At 41.4% G+C, this 27,760-nt stretch overlaps 4 protein-coding genes across 5 annotated transcripts in view; 3 read left to right on the top strand and 1 right to left on the bottom strand.

The window, feature by feature from the left end:
• The first annotated feature begins 6 nt into the window (after positions 1–6).
• gnsb (glucosamine (N-acetyl)-6-sulfatase (Sanfilippo disease IIID), b) lies at positions 7–9,734 on the top strand. Its single transcript, XM_023412443.1, has 13 exons — positions 7–264; positions 1,559–1,618; positions 2,571–2,774; positions 3,970–4,035; positions 4,129–4,227; positions 5,715–5,882; positions 5,979–6,061; positions 6,846–6,964; positions 7,063–7,166; positions 7,276–7,377; positions 7,459–7,569; positions 7,650–7,760; positions 7,836–9,734. The coding sequence occupies exons 1-13, from the start codon at positions 79–81 to the stop codon at positions 7,983–7,985; spliced, it is 1,563 nt and encodes a 520-aa protein (XP_023268211.1). The 5' UTR covers positions 7–78; the 3' UTR covers positions 7,986–9,734.
• A 499-nt stretch (positions 9,735–10,233) lies between these two features.
• mrps24 (mitochondrial ribosomal protein S24) lies at positions 10,234–12,363 on the bottom strand. Its single transcript, XM_023412445.2, has 4 exons — positions 11,912–12,363; positions 11,289–11,366; positions 10,846–10,957; positions 10,234–10,731 (listed from the first exon to the last, which is right to left on the bottom strand). The coding sequence occupies exons 1-4, from the start codon at positions 11,951–11,953 to the stop codon at positions 10,448–10,450; spliced, it is 516 nt and encodes a 171-aa protein (XP_023268213.1). The 5' UTR covers positions 11,954–12,363; the 3' UTR covers positions 10,234–10,447.
• A 56-nt stretch (positions 12,364–12,419) lies between these two features.
• On the top strand, positions 12,420–16,297 carry nudcd3 (NudC domain containing 3). Its single transcript, XM_023412444.2, has 6 exons — positions 12,420–12,759; positions 13,869–14,191; positions 14,455–14,587; positions 14,696–14,839; positions 14,928–15,116; positions 15,933–16,297. Exons 1-6 carry the CDS (start codon positions 12,562–12,564, stop codon positions 16,041–16,043), a joined length of 1,098 nt encoding a protein of 365 aa, XP_023268212.1. The 5' UTR covers positions 12,420–12,561; the 3' UTR covers positions 16,044–16,297.
• A 2,682-nt stretch (positions 16,298–18,979) lies between these two features.
• Positions 18,980–27,760, top strand: part of camk2b2 (calcium/calmodulin-dependent protein kinase (CaM kinase) II beta 2) — a 45,741-nt gene continuing 36,960 nt past the window's right edge. For both annotated transcript variants that reach the window (XM_023412456.2, XM_023412454.2), the window contains exons 1-4: positions 18,980–19,236; positions 24,598–24,692; positions 26,183–26,242; positions 27,393–27,447. In XM_023412456.2, coding sequence (XP_023268224.1) covers positions 19,175–19,236; positions 24,598–24,692; positions 26,183–26,242; positions 27,393–27,447 — 272 coding nt within the window. In that variant the 5' untranslated portion in view covers positions 18,980–19,174. The remainder of the gene's footprint in view (positions 19,237–24,597; positions 24,693–26,182; positions 26,243–27,392; positions 27,448–27,760) is intronic.

The following is a 27,760-nucleotide window of genomic DNA, read 5'->3' as shown; positions in this document are numbered from 1 at the left end:
GGAAACGAAACAGAGCTTCGGTTAAAACACGGACAGTCGTCAGTGTTTGGAGCAGCAGGTCCGGAGCTGCGGGTCCTGATGGCGGGTCTGAGGAGCGGAGCCGGAGCGACGACACGCCGGCAGAGAGGACAGCACGCAGCCCTCACTCTCCTGACGCTGCTGTGGCCGCTGCTCACCTGCTGCGTCAGGTGTGCGGACAGCGTGAAACCCAGCAACATCATACTGATCCTCGCCGACGACCAGGACGTTCAGCTGGGGGGGATGGTGAGTCCAGTCACATCAACTGATCCCAAACACACTAGTTCACTTTCCAAGCTCCTACCTGTGGCACGCGCTCCTGAGTGTGTGTTACAGGTGAGTTTATGGTCACATAGAATTAAATGTACAGTCACCTTATCAGACTTTATGGCTTTTATATATCACCTTATCATCCATAAGATATAGAAACAGAAGCTTTAAGTTGGACAGTGGAGGGAGAGTTAACTGATGTTGCTTTATGTCTTTACATGATTCAAAATAATATAATGTGGAAAATAAAAATAATAAGACTGAATGAAGCAAGTAGAAGTAAAATACATCAAATTAAATAAAAATTAAGCATCAAAAAGGATAAAAAACTTTCTCTTATATTGTTTGTGTTCTCAGCCAGTGGTGGGAGAAGTATTAAGGTGTTTTACACAAGTAAAAGTAGCAATAGTACACGATAAAAATACTCCATTAAAAGTAAAGTCCCATGTTAAATAAAAGAAAATAAGTATTTGCAGTAAAACGTACTGCATCATACAAAACGGGCCGATTCACTGTGTCATATTTATCATATTGTTTGAATAGTATTACTTACGTATAAGCATTATTTCAATATTGTCATTGAGCTGTAAGAATCAAAAGTATAAAATATAGATACTCACGTAAAGTACAAGTACCTGAAATCTGTACTTAAGTAAATGTACTCAGTTACTTCCCACCGCTGCTGTCAGCTGTGAATGAGTCCTTAGAAACTGTAACTGACCCCTTTCAATGTTTCCCCCATGATTCATTTCTCTATCAATTAATCCATTTTGTATTAAATAGTGGAAAATGACGACTGCAGTTTTTCAGACTCCAAGATGTTTTCTAATAGTTTATTTTGTCCGACCAGCTGTGAAAAAAACATCAGTTTTCAGTAAATCTTCAGCTCTGAGCAGCTGGAACCAGAAATATTTTTGCATTTTTGCTTGAAAAAATCCACTGAAACAATGAATCAAAGGAGCAGATTCATTTTTTGACTAATCAGATCTAGACCTCACACTGGCAGATTAACTGACAATGAAAATAGTTGTTCGTTGCAGCTGCTCTGAGGTCGACACGGGAACAATACACTTTATTTATGGAGGTGAACTGAGTATAAGAAAAGTCTGATGTCAGGAGTCAGTGGTGAAGTAAAGACCCTCAACTTCTATTAATCAGTCGATCAGAGAGCGACTCATTTGAAAACTGTGTTGGGGAATTTGTCTTGTGCTTGTGTTTTCTTGGTTTGAATGTTGGTTTCCACGTGTCTCTTCTTGTTTCTGTTCGTCAGACCCCGATGAAGAAAACGAAAGCTTTAATAGGAGAAGCAGGAGCGACATTTGTGAACGCTGTGAGTAAATTCACCAACTGTTCTGCTGCTTTATGCTTCTCCACTACATTTCCCCACCGTGGGACGAATAAAGCGTTATCTCATCTTATCTTATTTCAGACGGAAGTATTGTGAAGTACTTTTACTCCACTACTTCTGTCTGCCAGCTGTGATTACTTAATGTGTTGTTAAAGATTTTTGGCTCGTGACTCTTCAGTGTTTAGCTTGAGACACATTTCTAAACCCAGAACGTTCACATTTACACATGGATCTAATTTTTACGTGCAACACAAGCCGAACAGGGCGCTGTGAGCAGCTCCCCCACACACACACTTCTTCTCACATGGTTTCATTTAGGTGAATATTTAAGGCCCAAATGAGTCAAATTCTCCAAATACTAAGTCAGAATTGTGAAATACTTCAATAAAAAGAGAGATAGTACATCAACATGTAGAAATATCCAAACTGAAATGTACGAGATCAAAGATACTGAGTCAAAATTATGACTCACTCTCTCATAATTCTGATTTACTATCAATACTTTTATTTATTTTCTATCATGTCTCACTTTTTTTGCTTTATATTTATTTATTTATTTATTTATGTTTATTTCTTTGTACAAAAAAGTGGATAAAAGCAGCTCAACATGAAGCAACAGTAAAATGCTGCTGAAGCATCAATGATGAGACTAATGAATATTTACACCTTTGATTTTTCAAGTATCACTTTACTTTGGAAACTTTAAGCATTAAAAGTAAAAGTATTTTTATGTTGTTGTGCTGCTGCTGTTGCTGGAGGATCTGAGCGCTGCTCTCACCTGATTACATGTGTTCAGATGTTGAAACTGGATGAGTTACACATCCTCCTTTGCTCTCATGTTTCTTTCATCATTTCTTTTTTTTTTCTTTCTCCCTCCTCCGTGCTCCTGTTGTCGTCTTCCTCTTATCGCCGCTCTCGCTTCCTCCTCCTGAAGTTTACAGTCACGCCACTGTGCTGCCCGAGCAGGAGCAGCATCCTGACGGGTCGGTACCCCCACAACCACGAGGTGAGGAACAACTCCCTGTCCGGGAACTGCTCCAGCCCCCTGTGGCAGAAAGGTCCCGAGTCCGAGGCCTTCTCCGTCTACCTCAACAAACAGAAGTACCAGACGTTCTTCGCCGGGAAATACCTGAACCAGGTCTGAACACGCGTCACTTCACTCCATCTGTTTCTAGGGAAAGTTCTGGTGCGACATGAAGCTGCTGATTCAAGTAGAAACTCAAATCGAAGATGAATTTACAGCAGTTTTTTCCCTGATTCAAACTTTCATCGCATCCTGTTTTGTTTCTGCATAACAAAAGTTTTATGATCATCATTATTAAAACTGCTGGTGAAATATTTTAACCTTTGAATATTATTATATTAAGTTGTAATCTGTGTAAATCATCCAGTCTTTGTCGAAACATCTAGTTCACCCTCTGGGGAACACGAATGTCCAACGATATGCAGAAAAAATGCACAAAATTTCATCCGAACTTTGAGATTTTTCATTCTGGACCTGCCTGACATTGTTACTGTGCTGGGTATGATAATTAAATAAAAAGATGTTATAGGTCAGAGGCAGTGGGCGGAGTTTAAAACAACACAGATAAACCTTTCCTCAGACCACTGAGGGCGGGGGTGTTTTAGCACCCTCAGCTGTCGTACTTCCTGCAGCTATGAGCTTCACACTTGAAGCCTTTTATCAAAATGATGTGTCATGGCTCTGTGGGTGGAGAAATCCACCTCTCTGGACAGAACTGCTTTATTTTAAGGCTCCATAAAATCCAAAGTATTTACAAATAATCTCCTAAAAAAAATTTGCTCATGAAAACCTTTTCATTTGATGTTAATTTTCCAACTAGAGCAGCACTCATTAGACTGTGTTCCTCCACCCAGGACGAATAATCCTACACGTCTGTCCAGCTCTTAGAAAAATAAAAGGAAATATGTCCTCTGACTTTTCATCTAGCGCCATCATTAGCATGCTAACACACTAAACTATGACTGTGAACATGGTAAACATACTTAATGCTTAGCGTCAGCATGTTAGCACACTCACATTAGCATTTAGCAGTACAGCAGCAGAATGTTTTCTTCTTAGACTAATGTTAAATCCTTTTGTATTTACTGTATATCTGCTCTATAGCTTTTAATGTTTTTTATTTCTGGTTCAGCGCTCCTAATTTTTTCGTCCTTCAGTGTTCACCAAGTTCAATTTGAGACTTTTAAAGACCTTTTTAATATCACATATAATCAAATTTAATTCCTGCTTCACTACACACCAGATTTGTACATGCTAACGTGCTAAAGTAAGATGTTAAACATGATCTAACTGTCCCTTCTTCCATCAGTATGGGAGGAAAGAGGCAGGAGATGTCAGCCATATTCCTCCTGGCTGGGATCAGTGGCATGCATTGGTGAGTCTCACACACACGCATGTAAACACACCTGCTGCACATGCACACATGTTATTTCTCCAGGTGTCACAACCTGTGCTGTTTGACTTGCAGGTGGGGAACTCGCAGTACTATAACTACACACTGTCAGTCAACGGCAAAGAAGAAAAGCACGGAGACAGTTATGAAAAGGACTACCTGACAGACCTCATAGTGAGTAGTGATCACACTGTCTGCTCGTACTGAGCCTGTGATCAGCAGTATTTCACATCTGCAGGGACATTTATGTAAGAATTTATGGGAAGAAAAGGGCTGTTCACCTCCAACACGTCTGAATCAGCTGCTGTCGTATAGATATAAAACAGCCAGTAAGTCTTCTGTCGTCTGCCAGTCAGCACAGTGGAAAGTTAATCATCAACAATCAGACAGTGAATGAGAAATGAAAGAAAAGAAGTTGGTGCATGTCGTTTAGTTTCTATAGTTTTATATTTTCGAGTGTTTAAGTGAAGACTTTTAGCGTCTTTGTGTTGGGTTGTGTGAACTCTTCTGTTTCATGGTTTCATGCAACTGCTGCACGTCGTCATCCTCATCAGGTGACACATGAGTGTGACTACTCAACCAGCTGCCAACGTATTCTGCTTTAAATATAGTTCATGAGAGCTGAACTTCCCCTTTTTCACCTGCACTGCCAGCTGTTAGCTGTATCAGCAACAAAGGCCGTAAAAAAACACACTTCTTAAAGAAGTACTCCACAGCAGGGGGACACTGTGGAGCTTTGAGCTAAATGCTAACCAGCTCATGCTAGCATACTGATATTTAGCAGGTATAATGTTGAGACCATGCTGAGTTTACTGTGCTGGTGTTTGCTAATTATCACTCAGCACAGAACGGAGCTGGGGCTGATGGGAATGACATTAGTATTTCAAATATTTGGTCATAGACTGAAGTATTGGAAATGTTTCGATTCATCCTGAGGGGAACATGAATGTACAGTACACACCAGATCTCATAGTAATCCCAGCAATGGTCAGGTGGTGCTTAAGAAGTCAAGTGGTCATTAAAGTGACCAGGATTCATCCTCTGGAGACCATGAATGTCTGTACAAAGATTTGTGCCATTACGACTTTCAGATGTTGATTTCACAGGGAAAGACGAACTGTGAACTGACACAAAGTCAGAAGATCAGGTTATTAGGATTCATCCTGAGGGGACCATGAATGTACAAAGTTTTCATAGCGTCAAATTATATAAAAAGTTTTAATGCAAACTATAAAAGTATAAACTCAGTCAGCGATGTGTCTTTACATCATATCAACAAATGCTTTAGGATGTTTCGCTCTATAAGAAATCTAAATTAAAAAAAGAGAGAAAATAATAATAAGAAGAAAAAAACAGCTAAAAAAGTCAAAACAAAATGAACAAATCTAGTTGGATGGACTTAGTGATGGTCATAATTTGAGTTGAGCTGATTAGCAGCCGAAGACAGATCTCACAGTGTGTGGGACTCACGTCTGCAGTAATAGCATGTGTTCAGCCCAGTGCTAATCACACATCCTCACAGATGCTGCGAGTGCACAACCCTCCATGTTCCTGCAGCCATTTTCCTTTTACACACAAATCTGATCCTGGGTCCGTCAAACAAACATGCTGTTGTTTTCTCAGAGTTTCCGTTTCAACAGTTGATGTATTTTGCGTCGCAGGTGAACCGGTCTCTCCACTTCCTGGACGACAGGAGTCCGCAGCATCCCTTCTTCCTGATGCTGTCTCCTCCAGCTCCTCACTCCCCCTGGACGGCAGCCCCTCGGTACCAGAAGGAGTTCAACAACGTTAAAGCTCCTCGAGGCGGCAGCTTCGACAAACCGGGGAAGGTACGAACCAAGACGACGTCAAACATCATGAGGTTTAATTCCTGCTTTTAAAAAATTGTTTTGTTTTTTTACAACAAATCTCTGTGTGTGTTTCAGGACAAACACTGGCTGCTGCGTCAACCCATCAACCCCATGCCAAACAGCTCGCTCACCTTCCTGGATAACGCTTACAGGAAACGGTACGTCTCATAAACAGCCCCCCTTTTCTTTAGCCGTGCTAGTGGCGAGGCTCTGTGGTGATGTACAGGTGTACTCCAGGACCCCATGACATCACTGCTGGGTGTGGTCGCAGGTGAAACACACCTGACACTTTGAACCAGAGAGGCAGTTTTTAAAGGATCAGTAATCAGATCGGATCCTCTCTCTTCAGCCTGCTGGTGCTGCAGCTCTGCCTTTTTATTGTACATTGTTATTGTATATATTATTTCTCTTTTATCTTATTTATTTTACATTCTGTTTATTTTCTTTATATTATTTCTTATCAAATTTTCCCCTTGTGCTGGTGAATTTGAATTTCCTCTGAGGGGGATCAAGAAAGGTTCATCTTATCTTATCTTATCTTATCTTATCTTATCTTATCTTATCTTGTCTTATCTTATCTTATCTTATCTTATCTTATCTTGTTGCTAATTCATGTTAATTCTCAGTCAAAGATCATCTGTTCCATTCTGCAACCACAGTGTTTTGTGGTTCTGACAGCAGCAACAGAGTGAGACATCTTCTCTCTAGATGATCGCTTCAGGACGTAGCTTATGAAAAATAAAGTGTCAGATTAAATACACTAGCAGCTACTATTTTAATGTGCCATTTATAATCAGCATTTAGACTGTACAGACTCTTTATTAGAGTCACACACCTGTTATGAAAAGAAAAAACTTCAGACTTCACATTTGAAATGAATTTGCATTAATTAGATTCAAGTGGAAACTAAACACAAGTGAAAAAATAAACTGTCTCCTGCAGGTGGCAGACGCTGTTATCAGTGGACGACATGGTGGAGACGCTGGTGAAGAAACTGGACAGTTTGAAGGAGCTGAACAACACCTACATCTTCTACACGTCAGACAACGGTTACCACACAGGTGTGAACGCGCTGCGGTTAAAGCCCCGCCTCCTCTGGTCGTCAGATGATGTAATACAGTGACCTCCTCTCTAATCACCTGTCCTCACTGTGCTCCAGGTCAGTTCTCTCTGCCCATCGACAAGAGGCAGCTGTACGAGTTCGACATCAGGATCCCGCTCATGGTCCGAGGTCCTGGCATCAAACCAAACCAGACGCTGAAGGTCACGTTTCTTTTCTTTCCTCTTTGCATGTAAATGTTGCTTTGGCTTGTGTTTGTTTTTTTTTTTTTTTTTAAATGTATTTAGATTTTATTTATTTTGACACCTTCAGGCTCCCGTATTGAACATTGACCTGGCTCCGACCATGCTGGACATATCCGGCCTCAACCTGTCCTCTGTGAATGTGGATGGCCAGTCTTTCCTCGGTCAGATGGTCAGCTTGTTTCTTCTTCAAACCTTTTCCCCACACGCTCACTTCATTTTCTGAACATTAACTGAGGTTTTCTCCGTTCAGGCTCCTTCGCTGCGTAACAGCAGCGCTCGTCCCTTCTTCCTGGTGGAATACACCGGAGAGGGACACCCGACGACGGACCCCGCCTGTCCCAAATTAGGCCCTGGACTGTCTGTGAGTGCAGTCACATATTTCAGTCTGGACCAAAGTGGTGACAAAACTAAGCTCTAACTTAAAACTTTCATTTTCTTCAGCAATGTTTCCCAGACTGTGTGTGTGAGGACGCCTACAACAACACCTACGCCTGCGTCAGGACCCTGGACGGCGAACACGACCTGCAGTACTGCGAGTTCGCAGACAGCGAGGTAGAAATATTTTAGAGACACACTATTATGTTATTATGAGAAAACGGCTGTGAAGCTCCGTGTTTCTGTCCCCAGTCGTTCGTGGAGGTGTACAACCTGACGTCGGACCCCCACCAGCTGGAGAACATCGTGAAGAAGGTGGATCCCACCGTCCTGCAGGCGATGAACCAGCGGCTCATCAAGCTGCAGTCCTGTGTGGGCGACAGCTGCCGTGACATCAAATGAGGAAGAGGAAACGGACCGCGGCGCCACAGAGGTTTTCACGTGCTCCTGAAGCTGCCAAACACTCACTTCAGTAACCTCACAGAGGAAGGCGGCGCTGGTTTGTCTGGTTTAGAGGCGACTTTTACCACAAGGCCTTTTTCACAGAATACATTTTGACCCGTCTGTTGGAGGGAAAGTACAAGAATGAAAGTCGGTGTAGCTGCTTCAGTCTCAGGGTCGTGGTGTTGTGCATGCTGGCTCACTGTCAGGACTCACTGGAACACTTCAACAGAACAGGAAGAGTCTGATATTTTGGGAAATAATCTTATTCGCTTTCTTGCTGAAGCTCAGTAATTAACCTGCAACTCCTCGTTAGTTTAATTTGTTTAAGTGTGAAATGGACACATCGCAGCTTTATGAGGGTTTATGTGTCGGACTGTTTCATGATTAGTTTCCCGTCTATCAGCCAGAGAGTGATTAAGTGAATTTCCCCAAATGATTTTCCTTGAATGTTTAAACACTTGTACTTTCTTTTTCTGACAAGTCAAAATGTCCGCAGTGAAAAAGGCCTATTTTTTTTTTTTCCTGAGCTGTGCTCATGTATCACAACACACTTTCACAAGCTGTTATATTTCCTTTTAAGACACAGGAAACGTCTGATTGACGGCTGTCAGTGAGCCCATGCTGGCTGATGTGTTTCTGTGGAGATGCTGCACTAAACTCACTGTTCTTTAAAATGTTCCTGAACATTTAATCAACCGCAGAAACACAAAGCGTCGCCAGTGTTTGTCAAAGCTGAAGATTTAAAGTCTTAAACAGCCAGAGATTCACTGGTACACTGCAGCGCTCTGTGATCCGCTCATCTCTTTAAAGGAATAGTCCAACATTTTAGGAAATCTGCTTATTTGTCTTTCACACCACTCTCACGTCTTCCTGTTTCCTTTAAAGATGCCTCCAACAGCTGGGAGTTTAGCACAGCACATGAGGCAGTGGGAAGAGCTTGGCTCTGTCCAGAGTTAACACAATCAACCGATTAACTGTCATTTACGTCTTATGTCTTTTTCTTTTTTTTTAAATTCGTACAAAAACTGAAGTGTGAAAATGACACAGGCCAGAATATGTGAGGGGCAGGAGTCTCCACTGGTGACCTGGCAAGAAAGAGCCTGATACAAACCTCCCTCTCAAACTGCAACTTCTCATTTTCATGTGAGATTTTTAAGAAATTAAACAGAGGTTTAGTTAATTAGTTAGTGAACTTTAGAGCCAGTGTTTCCATTCTTTATGTTAAGCTAAGCTAACTGGCTCTGTCTACACATGTTGTGTCAATCTTTTCTGACTTTGTGGCAGATTTCTTAAAATGTGGAACTGTTCCCTTCGAATCTGCAGCTCTGTGTTTTAAAGATGAAATCCTGCTCGTCATTTTATCTCTGCGGCACTTTCTGTGAAACAAGTTGAGCCGACGAGAAATAATTGGACTTGTTGTATTTTTTTGTCCAATTAGAAAGTGGACTCAGCGTTTTAAACTTTTAATCCTGACGTGTGTCTGTGACAATGTTTTACACTGAGTATTAATGATAACATTATGAAAGGAGGGAAGAAGTGGAGTGTGTGTTTTTGGGAGGATTCATCAAGGGAAATCTTTCATGGTAACGTTGGAAATGGAAGTTTAATTTGTGTGCCTTGTTATCTGCACTGATGAGGTGCACGTGCCTTAAATGTGAATTCATTTGCACTGTGATGAAACTGATTAAAGATAAATCAGAAAAAGCATTTCAGTGGAATTGCTCATTTGGATATTTCAAAACACCCTGAAGTCTTCTCCTTAAGGTTTCCTTCAAATGTTCTCTAGTGTTTAAGGTTTTCTCCTTAATCTTAAATTTCAGGAGCCGGCTGCACAAAACAACTTAAGTTTTTTTACTTAAGTACGACTTAAGGTTTAATTTCTCCTTAGCTGAGGGAGTTATTTAAGGGTGTTGCACAAAATTGATAAAAGGTTTCCTTAGTTACGGATTAAAACTGAGACGTGTCCAGCTCAGGATGAGATAAGACAGATAATAACCAGGTTATTCTTTCCTTCAGAGCCACAGAAGACATTATATCTGTGTGACTGCCCCTTAAATTGGTCAATATTTATAATATTAAGTATAACAATGATAATCTTCCTGTATGAAACAGTCCTCTGCTCAGATGCTGTTGTACAAACCTGGATGATGACATCTTCATATGTACAGACAACAGAGCAGGTTTATACAAAGTGATCTGGACCTGATATATTCACATAGTTTATTAAACAATTTCATGAATGATTTGATTTTCTTTAATTCTGAGAAAAGTTAATTCTGGGTAAAATGAAAACAAAGTGGCATCACTCAGTGAGCAGGAATGGAGATGGGAACAAAGTCATAATTTTCTATTATGAACTCCAGCTGCAGGTGAACTGTGTACACAGAGGAAACACACAGTACAGTATTACCACAGCTCCATCAGAGGTACTTGTACACAACTTTCTCGTAGAGCGTCTGGATCTCTAACTTGACGGGACATTTGTAGAGGTGCGACAGAATCGACTCTGTGTAACCTATTAAGAAGTAAAACTTAACAGGAGGGAGTTTCTGTATCATCAGAGCGCACACGATGAGCATGTTGCCGCGCCTTTTGATCACAATCTCATTGGCCAAGCAATTGTGGAAGGTCCCGAACATGAATCTCCTGATGAACACGTCCTCTACGGTCCGCTCAGCCGCCCCCTCCTCTCCTTTCAGGTTACCTGGTGGTAAGTAAGGATCCAGACAGGATATTTATGTGATGATCGATGATACACGGCATGTATGAACAAACATTTTTTAATAAACGTAGGGAGTGTGTTAAAGCTACTACTCACTGGTATGCTGTGAAAGCCATCCTTTGCGGTGGCCAATGTGATGAGGGTGAAGTGCTTGCTCATAGGTCAAAGGTCGGTCTCCTTTCCCCACTCGGATACGAGCTGCTCGATTCTGAAGGCAGAGAGAGAGAAACTGAACGTCAGGAAAAACAGTCGAAATGTCTTCAGACTTTAACAAGATCTCGAAACAAACTGATGACAAGACAAGAGAGAACAGGCGCTGAGACTATTCCTCACTCGTGTTTATCTCAACCCTAATAGAAATCCCTAATAAACTGAATTTCCCTGCTCAGTTTAGGCTACGTTGTAAATGGGAGGATTTGTCCCCACAAAAATCCTGTGTCTCTGCAAAACCTCTCACTGCAGTTTTAAGATGGTAAAGACACATATATTATAACAGCCTGGTTAAGAACTGTGATGATGTGTAGAGAAACAGTGTTCACCTTGCAGCACACTGCAGTCACGTGGAGACCTCTGCTTCCAGAGGAGCTGCACAATGACCCGGCCCTGGGTAAGACACTCTGTGGGGAAACCAGAGGAAACATCATGAGAGGAGAAAGCACCAGATTACTACAATGAGCGCTGAGAACAGAAGGTTTTTAAAGGCTTACTTAAAAGTCAGAAAAGGTTTAAAATGATAGGCATCATAAAAGTAGACCTTAAAATTAAGATGGCTATGAAAACACATTATTATGTTAAATATGGTACGGATTGTTTTAATTTATTTGTGTCTTTTTCTGTTTTATTGATTCACTCTCTCTTTTGTATTAATCGGTTAAAATGCTCTGGTTGTATCAACACAAACATTATAGTTTGCACATAATGTTTCATGCACATACTGCTCAGTTAAACACATAAAGAACATCTGTGATTGAGTTCAGACAGTACTTTACAGGAGCAGCTCAAAAACATTTTCAGTTAACAGCTACGCTTGAAACTGAAGCTGCTAGATAAACGGAACATTAAACTGAAATGATGCCGTTGAATTAATCACACTATATGTCATGTGTCAATATGATTTGCCAGAATTGTTTTAAACATTAAATTTTAATATAATTTTCCTTACCAGTAGCCTCATCACACCAGCGTTGCTCAAGGACACCGCCATGTTTTCTGAATGTTTGTTAGCGCACTATGCTACAAGAGCTAACGCTAATCTCTAATTTGTTTATTTTCCAGTGCCGTCGTAGTTTTTAAATATAATTAACTCTTTTTGAGCATTGCGATGATTTATCACCCGCCAAAATGACAGAACGTTTAATTTTTCATGGAAACTGCGTCTATAAACTGGGACTGTTTGTTCGGTAATTGGATATCTGTTTCCACCGGACGACTGATGGCATGTACCAACCGGATAGGGAAAAATAAAATAGTTTATTGAAAGACAAGCGTTCAATAAGTGGGTTAATATAATCATTTGCGCTTATAAAACATACGTGATACATTATTTTATCGTTATAAATAGTTTTTCAATTTTTGTGTGCCATCGATTTTATCAAAGTTACGTATTTTTAATTGTTGTACACTTATTTTGAAAATACAGGACCGGATGTGTAATTATTGTTCTGGAAGGAGGAACACAGACGTTAAGAAACCTTACCCAGCGAGCCCTACTTGTTTCTAACTTATGTTTCTTGACACACGGTTTTCTTTAATTTGGTGAGTAAATTGTCGGTTGAAAGACTTTAACGGTCGGTTCAAACGGTAAAAGCCGCAATGGCGTCGCCGCTGGAGATGACAGAGATGTACGACAACGCTCTGCTGGGAATCCTGCAGCATGTTGGAAACATCCAGGACTTTCTTCAGGTCTATTTCGGGTTCTTGTACCGGAAAACGGACTTTTATCGTCACCTGTCAGTTCCCAACGACAAGATGGGCTTCCCTCCCGGCGTGGCGGAGAAGATGGTGCTAAAGGTGAAGTTTGTCAACACGTTAGACGAATATTGTCAGTGTCATTGCAGCCCTGGCGAAGAGAGGCTGAAGTTATGGAGCCCTATAAAATTACAGTGTGTGGATCTGTGCTGCCATAGATATCTGAGCTATGTGGTGAAATAGAATCACCACGGTGTGTTCCTGCAAGGAAAATTCACGCATTCACAATATTGGCACCAAAATAGTTGGATCACTATAAGTAGTTACTATGCATTTATGTGTAAGAATCACTTTTGTGTTGCAGCTGGATCCAGTTATAACTACTTTATATCCTGCTGGGTCTCTAGACCTGTAATAATAATACTAATAATAATCATAATTCATTTGTTGATTATATTTTATGTGAACAATCTCAATCCCAAAATACAAATTAAAAAGCCAAATAAACAAGAACAAAAACTGAAAATACAGACGTGACAGTGATCAGAGACAATTTTAAAAAACTTTTTATTTATGAATATTTTTCATGTTATGAAAACAACAGGCAGGGGACGAACATATAACAGTAAGGGCAAAAAGGGGAGCAAACGGATATGAGGGATGATCAATTTGATCAATATTGTCAAACATCTGGTTTGACAATATTGATAAAGAGTCCAGGAGTAGGACAGTTTTTCTGAAGCTAGTATTTTGTAATGGCTTTTTGATCAGAGAATATCAACAACATTTTATTCTTCTTTTATTGAAAGTATTTCAACTTTTTCAGATTTTTTGTTTTGCTTGTTTACAGAAAATAAAAATGACAAGAACAGATTGTGAGGTGGTTTTAACCTCAGCTCTGACAGTGATGGCAAAACACAAGGTTCCCTGGTCGGTACAACATAATACTGTCCTCAGAGTCCTGACACAATGTCCTAAATGAAGGCTTGAAGCTGGATTGTAGATCACCTGTATGTAAAATAAACTGTAGGTAGCTTGGCTTTATTCCAGAAGACATCAGACTTGTAAGTCAGTCAGTTTATCTTGTGTAGAGGCTGATAAATGCTCCTGCACTTTCTCCACCTGTGGACTGGCCTCTGTTATTAATCCTTGTGTATTTCAACTCTTCCTAATTAGTTAAATAGATAATCTCACGTTCCCCCCCCCCTCAGACATTTAAGCTGTTTGAGAAGGTGGCAGAGCACGACAGAGAGAGACAGCTGAGCGAGAGGCAAAAGCGAGAGGAGAGTAGATGTGTTCCTCCGGCAGTTCAGGAGCTGGAAGTCGCCACGGAGCCTCGCGAGCAGCCGCAGGAGCCGAGCACAGAGGCAGCACAGGAGGAGAGCTCCCCCCTGGACACTGGACACGTTTCAGCTCCTGCAGCCTCAGAGGCGACCGTCAGCCCCCAACCCGACAGCAGCAGCAGCAGCGGGGGTCCAGGACAGTCAGCTGAGGGAGAGCAGGCAGCTGCAGCCAGCACAAACTCAGCAGCAGAGTGAGTAACATCCTGTTCTATCATCACTGCACCCTGCTCACGTAGAGAGGTCTGATCTGATCCTGATGCTGCTCAGTTAAAGTCGCTGGTGTGACGATCTTTATTCTGATTCTTGCCTTTAGTTTGACTTTTGTTCCGACACCTGTGGAAGTTTTTTTTTTGGGGATGTGTGTGTCTGTTTCAATAGATTTGAGACACTTTGAGCCGCAGATCCATGTGTCACTTCAGACACTGTTTGTCTCTGTGTACACGTTGTGCTTCAGGCGGCAGGTGACGTTTCAGGCTGATCCCGACAGTTACAACGGGGCGGTGAGGGAAAACTACAGCTGGTCTCAGGACTACACTGACGTGGAGGTTCGCGTGTCTGTGCCCAAGACAGTTGTAAAGGGCAGACAGGTAAACACAGTCATTCAACCACCTGACCCACCAGGACTCCTGTTCTCAGTTCACTCGTTGAAACTGTGTCTCCTTCTTTTCTGTTGTTGTTGCGTTGGCGGCGCTCAGGTCAGTGTCAGTCTGCAGACCAGCGGCATGCGAGTGTGTGTGAGGGACGGCGCCGAGGAGAAAACACTGATGGAGGGAGAATTCACACACAAGATCAACACTGAAAACTCTCTGTGGAGCCTGGAACCTGGGAGCTGCGTGGTCGTGAGTAAACACGTCGCTCACATCGTAATTTCCCTCAAACAAGAAACAACTTTTCAATTTCACTTTCTAAACCTTGTTTGACTTCCAGCTGTCACTCAACAAGACCTCCGAGGTTTGGTGGAACGCGGTGCTGAAAGGAGAGAAAGAGATCGACATAAACCAAATTAACCGCGAGCGCTCCATGGCGTCCGTGGACGACGAGGAGCACGCCGTCCTGGACAGACTCACGTTCGACTACCATCAAAAGCTGCAGGGCAAACCGCAGAGTCATGAAATGGTGAGGACACAACTCTACATAAACGTAAAGAAGTAGATTTCATGACGTGCTGTTCAAAAACGTTAGGAAGAAAAAGTGTTTATAGTTTGGGTTGGAGATCGAAACACGGTTCCAAATTAGAACCGAGTCCAAAATGTCAAGAACCGAGTAGACTTACCTCCTCACAGTTCAATGCCTCCGCCAAAGCACATTTCAGGTTCTCCAGATATTGCATTTACAGGGCCAAAACCATGTTTTGTGTGGTCATCGTGACCTTTGACCTTTGGCCACCGAGATGTAATCAGTTCATCCTTGCGTCCTGGTGAATGTTTGTGCCAAATTTGAAGAAGTTCCCTCAAGGCGTTACTGAGATATCGTGTCCATGAGAACGTGACGGACAACCCGAAAACAATCTGCCTTTTTTAATTTTCTATCAGAGGTGATTATAAAGTGATGACGTCATTACTGAGTGTCACGACCCGGCGCCACGGCCGCGACTGGAAGCGAGGGAAACGCAGGTTGAGGGAAATAATAATAAATTTATTTACAATTATTGATGCAACTATCACAAAGAAACTGAGGAAAACCATGAGGTGAAGACATCAGAACATTCAGTGGTGTGAAGTGTGAAGTGTGAGGAGATGTGGGCTGCATGAACTCAAACATACAAAGACACTGAGGAGGACAGACAGACAGACAGACAGACAGACAGACAGAAGAGTCGACAGGGGCAGAAACACTGGGCCCAGGTGCCTCCGACTCACCCCTAGATGGCACTGTGGTATTTATCTGTGTGAGCGGTGCATGTTTAACCTCTGTCTCCGTGTCTCTCCACAGAAAGTGCACGACATGCTGAAGAAGGGCTGGGACGCCGAGGGCTCGCCGTTCAAAGGGCAACAGTTCGACCCCTCCATGTTTGACATCCCCCCCAGCGCGGTACAGTTCTGAGACTCAGCCAAAAAACCTCTGCCAAATATGAACTGAATCCCAGTTTCCTCACAGAACCGGTTGTAATAAAGTCAACGTTTACCTGCCGCTCTGCTGTGTCCCAGGTTTGTCCTTAACTGTGAGAGCGGAGCTGGAGCTGGGGGGGGGGGGGGGGGGGGGGGGGATTTGGCATGCACTGTGACCTGTCGTTATATCAAACATTTATCTGATGTTCTGACAGAATGAAACCTCATAAATATGTTTGAATTTAATAACTCGACAGTGCCTTTATGTTTGTCTGCACCACTGGGTGATTCTGTTCTTATTCTTCTTTTTATTCTCAGACCAGTTTCCAAACAGTTTAGTCATCGCTCATTGTTATTAGGCGTCAATTTCATCTTTCTCAGTGTCTCTGAGCACAGAAACAGCAGATCACACCTCTGGTTTCTGTATGAGAACAATAATAATATTAATTAATATTATTAATATTAATAAATATTATTATTACGTGTAGGATGTAGCTGCATAATTAAGAATAGAGTAATTTGCATCTGAACATTTTAAAGGACTTTATATTTATCAGGGAGCAAACAAATAAGAGAAAATCTGACACTGATTTTAGCAGCAGAACTTTGTTTCCATTTGAGCCAGTTTCCTGTTATTTCAGTCCTGTTTATATATTTATACATTTATAAATATAATAGATTGTCGTTCATTTCCTATGTTAATTATTACTGAGATTTAAACATTTGACACAAATAAAATGAACTATATATCTATATATATATATAGATCTATATATATATCTATATATAGATATAGATCTATATATATATCTATATATATATATATCTATATATAGATATAAACTCTAAATGTTCAGAATAACAAACCACTGAATAAACAGTAAGGATACACAGAGGATGTAGGGTCAAACTATATCTCTGATCAGATGTGATCAATCATGTGATCACAAACATTTTCAGTCTTAAATTTGGTCCTTTAGAGCATTTTTAAAGTCTAAATCTTACAACTTTAATGAATGCAGGTCTGTTTTTCTGTCAGGTAACATGATCAGATGGACAATTCTACAGCTGTAAAAATGATCCTGACTCAAACTCGTCTTAGCGCCTGATGTCAGAATCGATCACCTCAACAACAACAAAGCAAATGTTCAATTAGAAGCTTGTCAACAATTAGTTTTTGACCTTGGAAGTAAACGTCTGAAAAAACTGACCTCCTTCCACTAAAGGCCCACTTACTATCTTTTTCTAGTGAATGGAGTTTATGATAAACTATGATGTATTTTAAATTTTAGGGGAAATTGATGCTGCATTTAACACGTCATTCTACGTCTTCCACATGGAGCAGGTTTACTTTATCTTTAAGGAGCGTTAATATAAGAATAAACTACAGAGTTTACATCGATAACAAGATGACAACTGAACAAACTCAACCCATGATGAGGACTGTGAGATGTGGTTGAAAGCACTGGAAAAGTTGCTTTGAGTAACCAGTAAGGAGAGACAATCAGCGATTAAATGTGTGATCTGTAAATATCAAAACACCTTCCACAAATACAAAAAATGCATTTGTCAACTCACAAAAATATCTTGCAAATATAAAACGGATTGCAAACACACAAATTCCACGAATAAAAACATCTGTGAATACATTAAATTAATTTACAAATAAATTAAAAGCATTTGTGAATATTTTCTAAACATTTACAACTTTCAAAAAGACATTTGTGAATCAATTTTCTCTTTGTGAAGCGAAAAATCATTTGTTGATCTCAGTTCTACGCTTGTGGATTTACATTTTACACATTTTATGATAAACTTTCCACCATCAAGTATTTTGCGTCAAGCCCGAATGCTCCACAAGTTTTCAGCAAGTATTAATGGTTGAAGGCAACAAAACGAGACTGTCCTGTAAAAAACGAGCCCATAGGTCGTTTGTGCAGCAGGTTATTATGAGCCATAGTTACGTTTTGTTGCTAGGCGACATCTAGTGGTAGTAGTATTTATGACAGAAGCAAACGGAAAAGTGCGGTGACGTAGTTTAATAAGCGACAAAGTCCGCGTCAGGAGTCGGTTGTGGTGGATGGATGAATATGACAGGCTGTTTGATTCCCGTGTGAAACCGGCAGTTTCTGTTGTATGACTGTTTGTTGTTATAATTGTAACCATGACAACAAAGATCGTCCAATGTTGTTGAAGTACTTATTTTAACCTAAATCACAATTTTTTCCCCCCTAAACCTAACCAAGCCATGACCGTTATTATAGTAACAACAGCGACACTCAGTACAGTCTTGTGTTTATTCTGGTAACCATGGCAACCTGGGAACGGTTGCGACACTGCTGTGGGTTTCCAAAAAAACGACCTATATGGTTGTTTAAGTTGGAGGACTTGTTGCAGGAAACGGCGGTCGGTGGGTATGTGGGGGGAACTCACAGGTTAATCCGGCCCAGTCCAAATTAAATCTATTATCTTAATTGATCCTTTTATTTGATAAATGGGAAATAGATACAAACCTGCTGCAGACTGCCAAAGACTCCGGAGCAATTACTGAAATCACTGAGAGGAATTGAGTGTTTTTGATTCATTGAGGTTCTTCCTCCTGAAAACCTTAAAAAACAGACTGAGCTCAAGTAACAAGTGAAGTAATTTCATTATGGGCCGCGGGCTTCTTCATTTTGTGATCTATAATAATGTGTAATCAAATGCTGCGCACGCTCCCCCGCGCTCTTCAACCAGCCACTCTCAGCCTTTTGATTTCACTTGTTCTTTATTTCTTTTCCTTTTTTTTTTTAAATTTACACGTCATATGGTGAGCTCACGTTACCATTTTGTGTGGTATTTAAAGAGTCCGTCCTCCTCGCGGAGAGAGCCTGGACCGTGTGTGTGTGTGTGTGTGTCAAAGAGAGAGAGAGAGAGAGAGAGAGAGAGAGAGTGTGTGTGTGTGTGTGTGTGTGTTTGTGTGTGTGTGTGTGTGCCGGGCTGCAGCTGAACCACTCAACCGTCCGGAGGTCTGAGGTGGGCGGAGACTGAGCCCGAGGTTCTCCCCGTCCGCAGCGACGCACCGTGCATTTCGGACTCGGCACCCGCACCCGTCCGAGGAGGAGGAGGCAGGCAGGCAGCAGCATCATGGCAACGACTACTTGTACACGTTTTACAGATGAATACCAGCTGTACGAGGAGCTTGGCAAGTAAGCCGCTGTCACATTATCTGCTATGATAAGTCTCCTGCATGCAGCCTGACCCCGTCCTGCAGCCGCACAGGAGAAGGAGGGATGGAGCTCTGCACATCTGCGATGATGGATGCAGCTCCATCTCTCCAAAACAAAACGCACGCTGCTTTGGAGATCTCCTGCATCTATAATTAGCCTCCAAATCTAAATCCTGAGTTTCTCAGTGCATGGCTTCTTCTTTTTTTTTGCACCACCACACTTCTTTAAGAGCTGCGGTGGCTGTGACAAGCCGTCAGATAGTTAGGGTTTGCATGGGGATGGGGTTGCATGAGCCCAGGAGCACTTCTGGGCTCACCCCCCCTCTTCTTCCTCCTCTTTGCCCAGAGGCTAATTAGGGACAAACAGGCCCTAATATCAGGGAAAAGCTGATGTGTCGGAATTAAGCTCCCTCATCATCCTCTGGCTTTAATCACAGTGGCACACAGCTTAGGAGAGAAATCAGAGAATAATGCTGCTGCTCTTGATCTGCCGCTAATCTAACGAGGTTGGTCTAGTGATGGAAACAAAAGGCAGAAATAAGAGAGATTGGGGATGTGTGGCCCCTAATAGCATGCAGACAAATTGAGAGAGAGAGTGAAGAGGATATGGGTGCCACAGTGGGTAGATGCAAAGTGGACTCAATGTCTCTGTCAGGTTGTGCGTGGGTAGAGAGGATCTCTCTGCAATGTTTGCCTCACAGGAACATTTATTCCACAAGCCGTGGGGGATAAAAATGCAAGTTCAGTGCTGTGGAGTGGATTCAGTTGTCAACCTGTAATGTTGGTGTTTTATTTTACAGGCTGCGTTGAGCTCTGATCTCCAACCCTGTATGTGTGTGTGTGTGTGTGTGTGTGTGTGTGTGTGGGAGTGTGTGATAAGTTAAAGACAATAGACATGCTGGAGAAGCAGCAGCTGCCCTCACTGATAACAGAGCCTTATTACTGTTTTGCCAATGTTGTCACTTTCTGGTGTGTTTGGAATATATAAATATATATATGTGTGTGTGTGTGTGTGCGTGTGTGTGTGTGTGTGTGGGATACAGATGTGAAGGATATTGTACTGAGCAGGTCAAGTGTTGAGACTTTTAGGGTTGGGTTTTGATTAAAGTTGTGATGATTTGTGATTGACAGAAAAATAATCAGCAATTATTTTGATAATCAATCAATAACCACTAACCATTAACAGTGGTGGAAAGTAAATAAGTACATTTACTCAAGTACTGTACTTGAGGTCGGCTACTTCCTCATTCTTTTACTCCGTTACAGTTCAGAAGCAAATATTGTACTTTTCTTGATTTGATAACTTAAGTTACTAGTTACTTTGCACATTGACATTAATACAAATACAAAATACTACAATAATACAAATGTAAAACAACAAAATTATGATAAATTAATAAAATTAAGGTAAATTCAGAAGCTACTGAACAGTATATAAAGTAATTAAAATTAGCAGAGTATAGCTGCACCATTAAAATGATGTACACATGCATCAGTATTTATAATCAAGTAATATAATATACATTATTCTGAAATGGGCCACTGTTCATAATGAATACCTTTCTCACTTTAAGGATATTTTGAAGCTCATACTTTTGTACTTTTACTGAAGTAAAGTTTTGAATTCCAGGACTTAACTTCATTTATAAAGAAAAGATACCAAATGTTCCCCAGGTCAAGTTTCTCATTTGTAAAGATTTGCTGCTTTTTATTCCGGTGGTGTAATTTTGTCAGATTTGGACGTCAAGTTTCGGGTCTTTTGATTTTAAATTAATTGAAGCCGCCCAAAAAGTTCTTACAAATAGTGCTCCTATAACACTGTCGAACTCACAGTGGATAGTTTAAACCTGTAATAACTGATTTTTTTTGGCCATTTTGGGTCAGCGGAAACAAGGTGTGAACACTGACGTATCATTTAACTGAATATTGTGTTATCAAACATTTGCTTATTTCCAAATAAAAACCACTCCACATGACCCGTCATGATGCATCTAAGTTAATGTTCCCTCTCTTTTAGCTCTGTTTTTTGGGTCTCCACCAACTCCTGAAGGACTTAGTTTACATCCTTAAACTCTGTTCTCGTGTAAAACAAAAAATACAGTTTGAAAACACTTATAATAAAGAAAGAAAATCTCACCATTGTCACTAGTTGAAGTTTGTTTTCAAGTGCGAAATGGGCTCGTTGCTGCCCCTTGTGGCCGGTGGTGGGAAAACCTACCCACTACAATTGCAGTTCACACCAATTACCAAGCACAAATTGGCTGTTTATGCCCATATTCTGAAAAAGACTATATTTCTATAGCTAATCAAAATTAATATTCCACTCATATTTCCGTTTGCATGCAGCCGTGCAGACTCTAATAGCTCAGATTAAAAGTCAGCGACGCCATATTTGCACATATCCAAAATCCTGTTGATATCCAAGTCTTTCAAAAAAAAAAGATTTAATCAGAGAGACTCTGCCACATGTTTAAGCCTCAGTCAGACTCAGGAGTTTTTGAGGAGTTTACTGGGACCAAAATCAGCGACGTATCGGAACGGTAAGCTAGTTATTCGTACGTTGTTTGTTAGCTTGTTAGCTTGTTAGCTTGTAACTGGCAGAGGCTAACGCAGTGTTAGCCGCTGTGCTAACGCAAACGTTGGCTCTCTGTACGGAGGATGGTTTTAGTGACAGGTGAAGGAGCAGTGTGAATCACGATGGTTGGTGTTAGAGGAAAACATTGGAGCGACTCAGCTTCATGTTTGTCAGCCAGACCCACACCCAGATGAGGAATCTGTTGTGACCAAAACCGGCGACTAGCAGACGTAAAAGAACGGTTTATTTGTTTATATCGTTTGCTAGCTTGTAACCGGCAGTGGCTAACGCTAACTCTCGCTCTGTGTACTGACAACGTTTATTTTCAGCACTAATCTAGTTATTAAATCAGATTTGTTCAGTGCTTAATGAGTCAATCTTGTTTGACTTCCTATGGTCCTTTCATTAGCTTTTTCTGGAGCTTTCAACCACATGTTACGGTATTCAACAGGCAATCATTTTGCTTAGTTATAGTGGAGATAATAAGATGCACTTAAACACTCTGCATAAAGCTAATAATTTAAGTCAAAAATAATATTATATTGTTGCTATCACTGCTAATATTCATGCTTTTAAATATGTATAACGTTCGTTATTTGGCTAAACGGCTCTTCCTGAGTGTTTTATACATTACGTTTTGCCAATAAGAAAAGAGGGAGACTATATAGAGATTATACTAGGTATTTGTTACACTCGGAGTTCGGCTAATCAGCAGGTTCTGGATCCGGATCCGGATCCAGCCCTCCCCCTGACTCCCACCTGCCCTGCAGATAACCTGTCATGTTGAAGCTGCGTCGCCTCCTCATATCCACATGGCGGGAGTGTCAGCGGGTGTCATGCTTACTCACCCCGTATCCTCACCATGTTCGCGTGCTGGAGAGCGCGTGAGAGGCAGGGGCTCTGAGGGGAGTGTGAGTGTTTCATTGCGTAACAATCCTGAGGTGAGGTAAAATTAGCTCTGAGAAATGACAGAGGTGGTTATTTCTGTTTGTCTCTGTTGGGTTTGATGAGCAAATGTGGCCCTAAAAACTCCAGCACACACACACACACACACACACACACACACACACACACACACACACACACACACACACACACACATTACAGGTCTTATCCCTGAAATGCTGCTTTTCTTCCTCTAATTCTTGCCATTTGATGCCACTTTCTTCTATGAGATTATTCAAGTCACGGAGGAAAGAAGCCCTAAGCTGTATTCTGTTTGAATTTGAATACAGTAAAAGTGTGACCACAGGGGGCGCTGTTGCAAGAATGTCAGGAGAATGGGGAAAAACACACATTATTCCAAGGTGGTTAGCCTTGGTGCTAACACTAGCCTTGTAGTAACAGCCTGAATTAGCTTCTTCTGTTTTCTAAGTAAGTGATATATCTTCTATAAAATGAGCTGAATGGATTGTATCTGTGTTATTACTGTATTTTATTTCGATGTATCTGTGATGATGGCGCAGCCGTGGTGCTAACAGTCTGCTGACACTTCGGTTTGTTGTTTTCTTGTTTGTATTTTGGACATTTTCAGACATAGCATGCTTCCCAGCTATATATAATAGTAATTCCTAATAATACAATTAATTAGTTAATGTGACTTGTACCTGGATAAGCAGCTGAAAATGGATGGATGAATTACCAGTTGAAAAATAGCTGATTAATTCACAGGGTATCTGGAGGTCTTGAAAAGCACTGATTTATGTTTCCTTGAAAAAGGCCTTAAAAGGTATTAAAAAATCCTGAATTTGATTTACAAAGGTCATAAATATCCTTTCTATCCTGCCATAGGAAATAGCTGACTGTTGTAAAACCTGGCTGGAAAATCCACTGTACTATTGTTCTGGATCTCTGACCTTAAAGTAAATTAAATTAGCTTGTGCTAAATTAATCCATCCATCCATCCATCAATCCATTTTCTGCAGCTTATCGAGTTTCAGGTTCTGTTTAATGATTAATTTGTTACATCATTAGTAATATGCCAGGAAATAATAACACAAATGGTAAAAAAAAATTCATAAATTAACATTTATTTCACATTGCACAGGGTACATTATTCTTGGCCTCATCATCCCTGCTGGTTTCTAATAGTACCTTTTGTACTGTGTGTCATTTCTTGGCAAAAATGCTTAAACCTTTCAGTGTCATACGCAGATTTATAATGTCTTGTTAGCTTGTTTACTTCTGTCGGCAACCCAGTCTTGTGTTGAAGTCTTTTCCCCCTTCAGATAGTTTTACCAGACAGACAGAAACCAACCAGTGCTCTGAAGCTGAAATGATTCATTGATTAGTTGATTGACAGAAAATGAATTGGCATTTTTGATAAATTAATCATTCAACTCATTTTTCAAGCAAAAAAGCCAAAAATTCAGTGGAACCAGTTTCTCAATATGTGAATGTTTGTTAGTTTTTGTAGTTTTATATGAGAATAAACTCAAGATCTTTGGGTTTTTGAATATTGCTCAGACAAAACAAGAAATTATAACATGTTAACTTGAATAAAGAGGCGTTTAACACTTTTCAATCGATCGATTATTAACAAAAATAACTGTAATTTTGAAGTTATTCAAGGGAAGGGAGACTATGACACAGCTCCAGATTCATGTACAGTATATCAGGCATGCAGGTCAGGCTGGTTTGAAGCAGAGAGGGCTCCAGGACAACCATGAGGTCAGTGTGATAGCTGAGGCGTCCCTTTTGATGCTGACAAAGCTCATATGGCAGCTGACCCGTCTCCTCCTCCTGTCTCCTGTCTTTGTTTCCCAGGGGGGCCTTTTCAGTGGTGCGCCGCTGTGTCAAACTCTGCACAGGCCAAGAGTACGCCGCCAAAATCATCAACACCAAAAAACTCTCGGCCAGAGGTGAGAGAAATACGTCGACAGCTTAACCCTGCACCGTGGCTGTATGGTTGTGTGTTTTCAGTCATACGCAGAAGCCGAGGCATCATGGGAGCTTTCATCATTATGTGCATGTGTGTACGTCCCAGATCTGAAAGCTTACATTAGCATATTTTAGCGCTTGTTTTCATTCCAGCGTGTGAAGCCTTCACGTCTGTTCCTCGGAGAGAGGCAGATGATGGTTTCACTCAGAAGAGCTGTCGAATCCAACGGCGAGAGGAAGGATCCGAGCGTCTGGGGCGACTGATGCTTCTGAAATTTACATTTTCCTGAACAAATTATAAGGAGAACGGGATAAAATGATGAGTTTGTGCTCAGTTTTCACACTCTGCTACACAATATGGAAACAGTGTCCCTTTGAAAGTGCTATTTGTAGATATTATGTCATTGTAAGTGGAACTGAGATGAAGCAGCATCGTCTTCTCTCGATACAATCATCAAAAACTGTAGAAACACCTCAGAAATCATCTAAAAATAGCAACAATGGTGTAATTACTGCAAAGAAATGAGATCATTCATGGGTGGGGCTGTGGTTGCACCATCTTTTTAAAAACAAGACATGAGCTTGTTTGTTGGAGTGTCCAGGCCGGCCACTTCCTGCAGTGTGGTTTTTGAGGAACGAGCAGTCAGCCATCTTTGTTCTTTACTTGACGGACAGAGGAGTGTGTGTCTGAGCTGCAGGACGCTGCGCTGCTGTCAGTCAGAGAAGAAGCAGATACAACACACTCCTCATCAGGACAGACCGTCCACTCAACTGGATCTCCCTCCCTCTCTTGTTTCCTCTTCCTCTCCTCTCCCCTCCTCTTGTCTCCTCTCCTTGTCTCCTTCTTCTGTCCACTCCTGTTTCATCTCCTTCTCTCATATCCGTCTTCCTTTCTTCTCTTTTCAATTTGAGTCCTCTTCTCGTTTCCTTTCTTCTTCTCTTGTTTCTCCTTCTCTCCTCTACTCTCGTTTCCTCTCCTCTCCTGTCTCCTCTCTCCTCCACTTGCTTCTTCTCCATTTTCCTGTCCTCTAATGTCCTCTCATCTCATTTCCTCCCCTCCTCTTGTTTCCTCTCCTTGTTTCTGCTCCTCTTGCCACCTTCCTCGCTTCCTTCTTCTTTCTACTCCTCGTTCCCTCTCCTCTCCTCTCCTCTCCTCACCTCTCCTCTCCTCCCCTCTCCTCTCCTCTCCTCTCCTCTCCCCCTCTCTCAGGATTGGGGGGTTAAATAGGCATCTGGGACAAGTGTAGCCCTCAGGCCGTTCTCATCTGTGTGTGTGTCTCATAACTCCTCGTCAATCACCTTGAAAACAGTCAGAACTTCAGTCTTTACAAACTGTAATGTGGTTTTCATGATGACACATTTGATTTCCTGATTCCTCTGTTGTAAAGTTCACATCAGCCCAAACTGCTTCTTCATCTTTCACTTGTTTGCTGTCGTTTTAAACCCTGGTGTGACCGACTGCGTCTTGTAGACCACCAGAAGCTGGAGAGAGAAGCTCGCATCTGCAGACTACTGAAGCACCCCAACATCGGTGAGTCTCCTTTTTCAAATGTGTTCTGGTTCCCAACGACGGTCTCCTCGTGACCCATCATCATTAATACATCATGACCGACTTTTGTTGTTGTTTAATCCCTGTACAGTCAATACAGTCTCAAAAACATTTTCCAAATGCACAGAACTTTATTTTAAATTCTAGCAGAGATCCAAAAATCTCCAAAAATACCAAATGTGTTGGTCTGAATTTTTAAAAATGTGTATGTATGAACTGGTGCTAAAGACATGGAGAAGGTTTAAAAACTCAGTCAGACTTTAACATTTCTCAGTGTGAACATCAAGAGTTTCAGAAAACTTGTTTTTATTGCAGTTTGAGAAGTTTAATGTCCCATGAAAAACTTTATATGGTAAAAGTGTCAAAAATGTAGATAAAATGTAGTTGCACAAAGTGATTCCATGATTCCTTTTTTTAAAAATCTCCAGGTGTTTTTTTGTTCTGTGCTTTATTTAACTTAAATTTAAATAAAAACTGGGAAAAATGAATCTACGGGGGCAGAATGAAGAAAATAAATATATCCCAGGAAGTGTGCAGCGACCGGGATGCACCCTTAATGATGTTTTTACCACTTTAAAAAAATCTTAAGAGATTCTGTGCAACACCCTTAAGTTACTTAAAGAAATGAACCCTTAAGTGCCCTTACTAAAGTTGAAAACTTAAGGTGTTTTGTGCAGCTGGTAAAGCTCCTAAAACAGCCAGTCACTGTAGTTTTATCAAACAAACAGGAGGAAATAATGCATTTGTTGGGGGTCTATTTTCAGCGGTGGATTGATCCACATTTGGTGCCCTATAGGGAGTATTTAGGGCAGGAGGACGGTGTGTGTGTGTGTGTGTGTGGGAAACATAAAGTACAGTGTGTGTTCATGGTGATGAAGGTCACCCGGTTACACAGAGTGGCTCACTGATGTGTCAAAGTTGTGCAGCTACATCTCAGTGAAATTACAAACGTCACCATTTTACTTTTATGTTTTGGCTTCATGAGATTTATTGAAAACAAGAAAAATGTAGAACATCACCGGCCTGGTCCTTTAAGACCAAAATAATAATGTGTATTGTAGTAAATACTATGAAGATGAAAGACCTCTCTATCTCTCTCTCTCTCTCTCTCTCTCTCTTCACCTCCCTCCAGTTCGTCTCCATGACAGTATCTCAGAGGAAGGTTTCCACTATCTAATCTTTGACCTGTGAGTTGCTTCGTCTTCTCCTCCCTCTTCCCCCCTTCCCTCCATCCTTCATCCTCCTCCTCCTCCTCTTTCCCTCTCACTTCTTCTCTTTCCATGCCATGCTGTGCTGCGCTCCCTCCTCCTCCTCCTCCTCCTCCCACTCCCCTGGTGCTTCATTTTCCACTCCCTTCCTTCAATCTGTCTCCTCTTGAGCTCCCTTACTTTCTTTTTTATTTTTTATCCACATTCCCTCTCTTCCTCTTCATCCCCTCCTCGCTTCCAAGGCAGTTCCCCCCATTACATAACAGTCCAACCCCACCGCCTCCACCCCCCC

The sequence above is a fragment of the Seriola lalandi genome, unplaced genomic scaffold, assembly GCF_002814215.2.
Source record: "Seriola lalandi dorsalis isolate HSWRI2012SDOR001 ecotype SW California unplaced genomic scaffold, Sedor1 jcf7180002054480, whole genome shotgun sequence".
Taxonomy (NCBI): Eukaryota; Metazoa; Chordata; class Actinopteri; order Carangiformes; family Carangidae; genus Seriola; species Seriola lalandi.
This window is presented reverse-complemented; position numbering and strand designations above follow the sequence as displayed.

Bases quoted from the DNA above. Each gene is read 5' to 3' on its own strand.
- gnsb (XM_023412443.1), top strand. From the start codon at position 79: ATGGCGGGTCTGAGGAGCGGAGCCGGAGCGACGACACGCCGGCAGAGA. The intron at 4,036-4,128 runs GTGAGTCTCACA...TTTGACTTGCAG, and splicing joins GGGATCAGTGGCATGCATTG to GTGGGGAACTCGCAGTACTA. The intron at 7,570-7,649 runs GTGAGTGCAGTC...CATTTTCTTCAG, and splicing joins AATTAGGCCCTGGACTGTCT to CAATGTTTCCCAGACTGTGT.
- mrps24 (XM_023412445.2), bottom strand. From the start codon at position 11,953: ATGGCGGTGTCCTTGAGCAACGCTGGTGTGATGAGGCTACTG. The intron at 11,367-11,911 runs GTAAGGAAAATT...GTTTCCCCACAG, and splicing joins CTGGTGTGATGAGGCTACTG to AGTGTCTTACCCAGGGCCGG. The intron at 10,732-10,845 runs GTGAGTAGTAGC...ACTTACCACCAG, and splicing joins ATGGCTTTCACAGCATACCA to GTAACCTGAAAGGAGAGGAG.
- nudcd3 (XM_023412444.2), top strand. From the start codon at position 12,562: ATGGCGTCGCCGCTGGAGATGACAGAGATGTACGACAACGCTCTGCTG. The intron at 14,192-14,454 runs GTGAGTAACATC...GTTGTGCTTCAG, and splicing joins AGCACAAACTCAGCAGCAGA to GCGGCAGGTGACGTTTCAGG. The intron at 14,588-14,695 runs GTAAACACAGTC...GGCGGCGCTCAG, and splicing joins CAGTTGTAAAGGGCAGACAG to GTCAGTGTCAGTCTGCAGAC.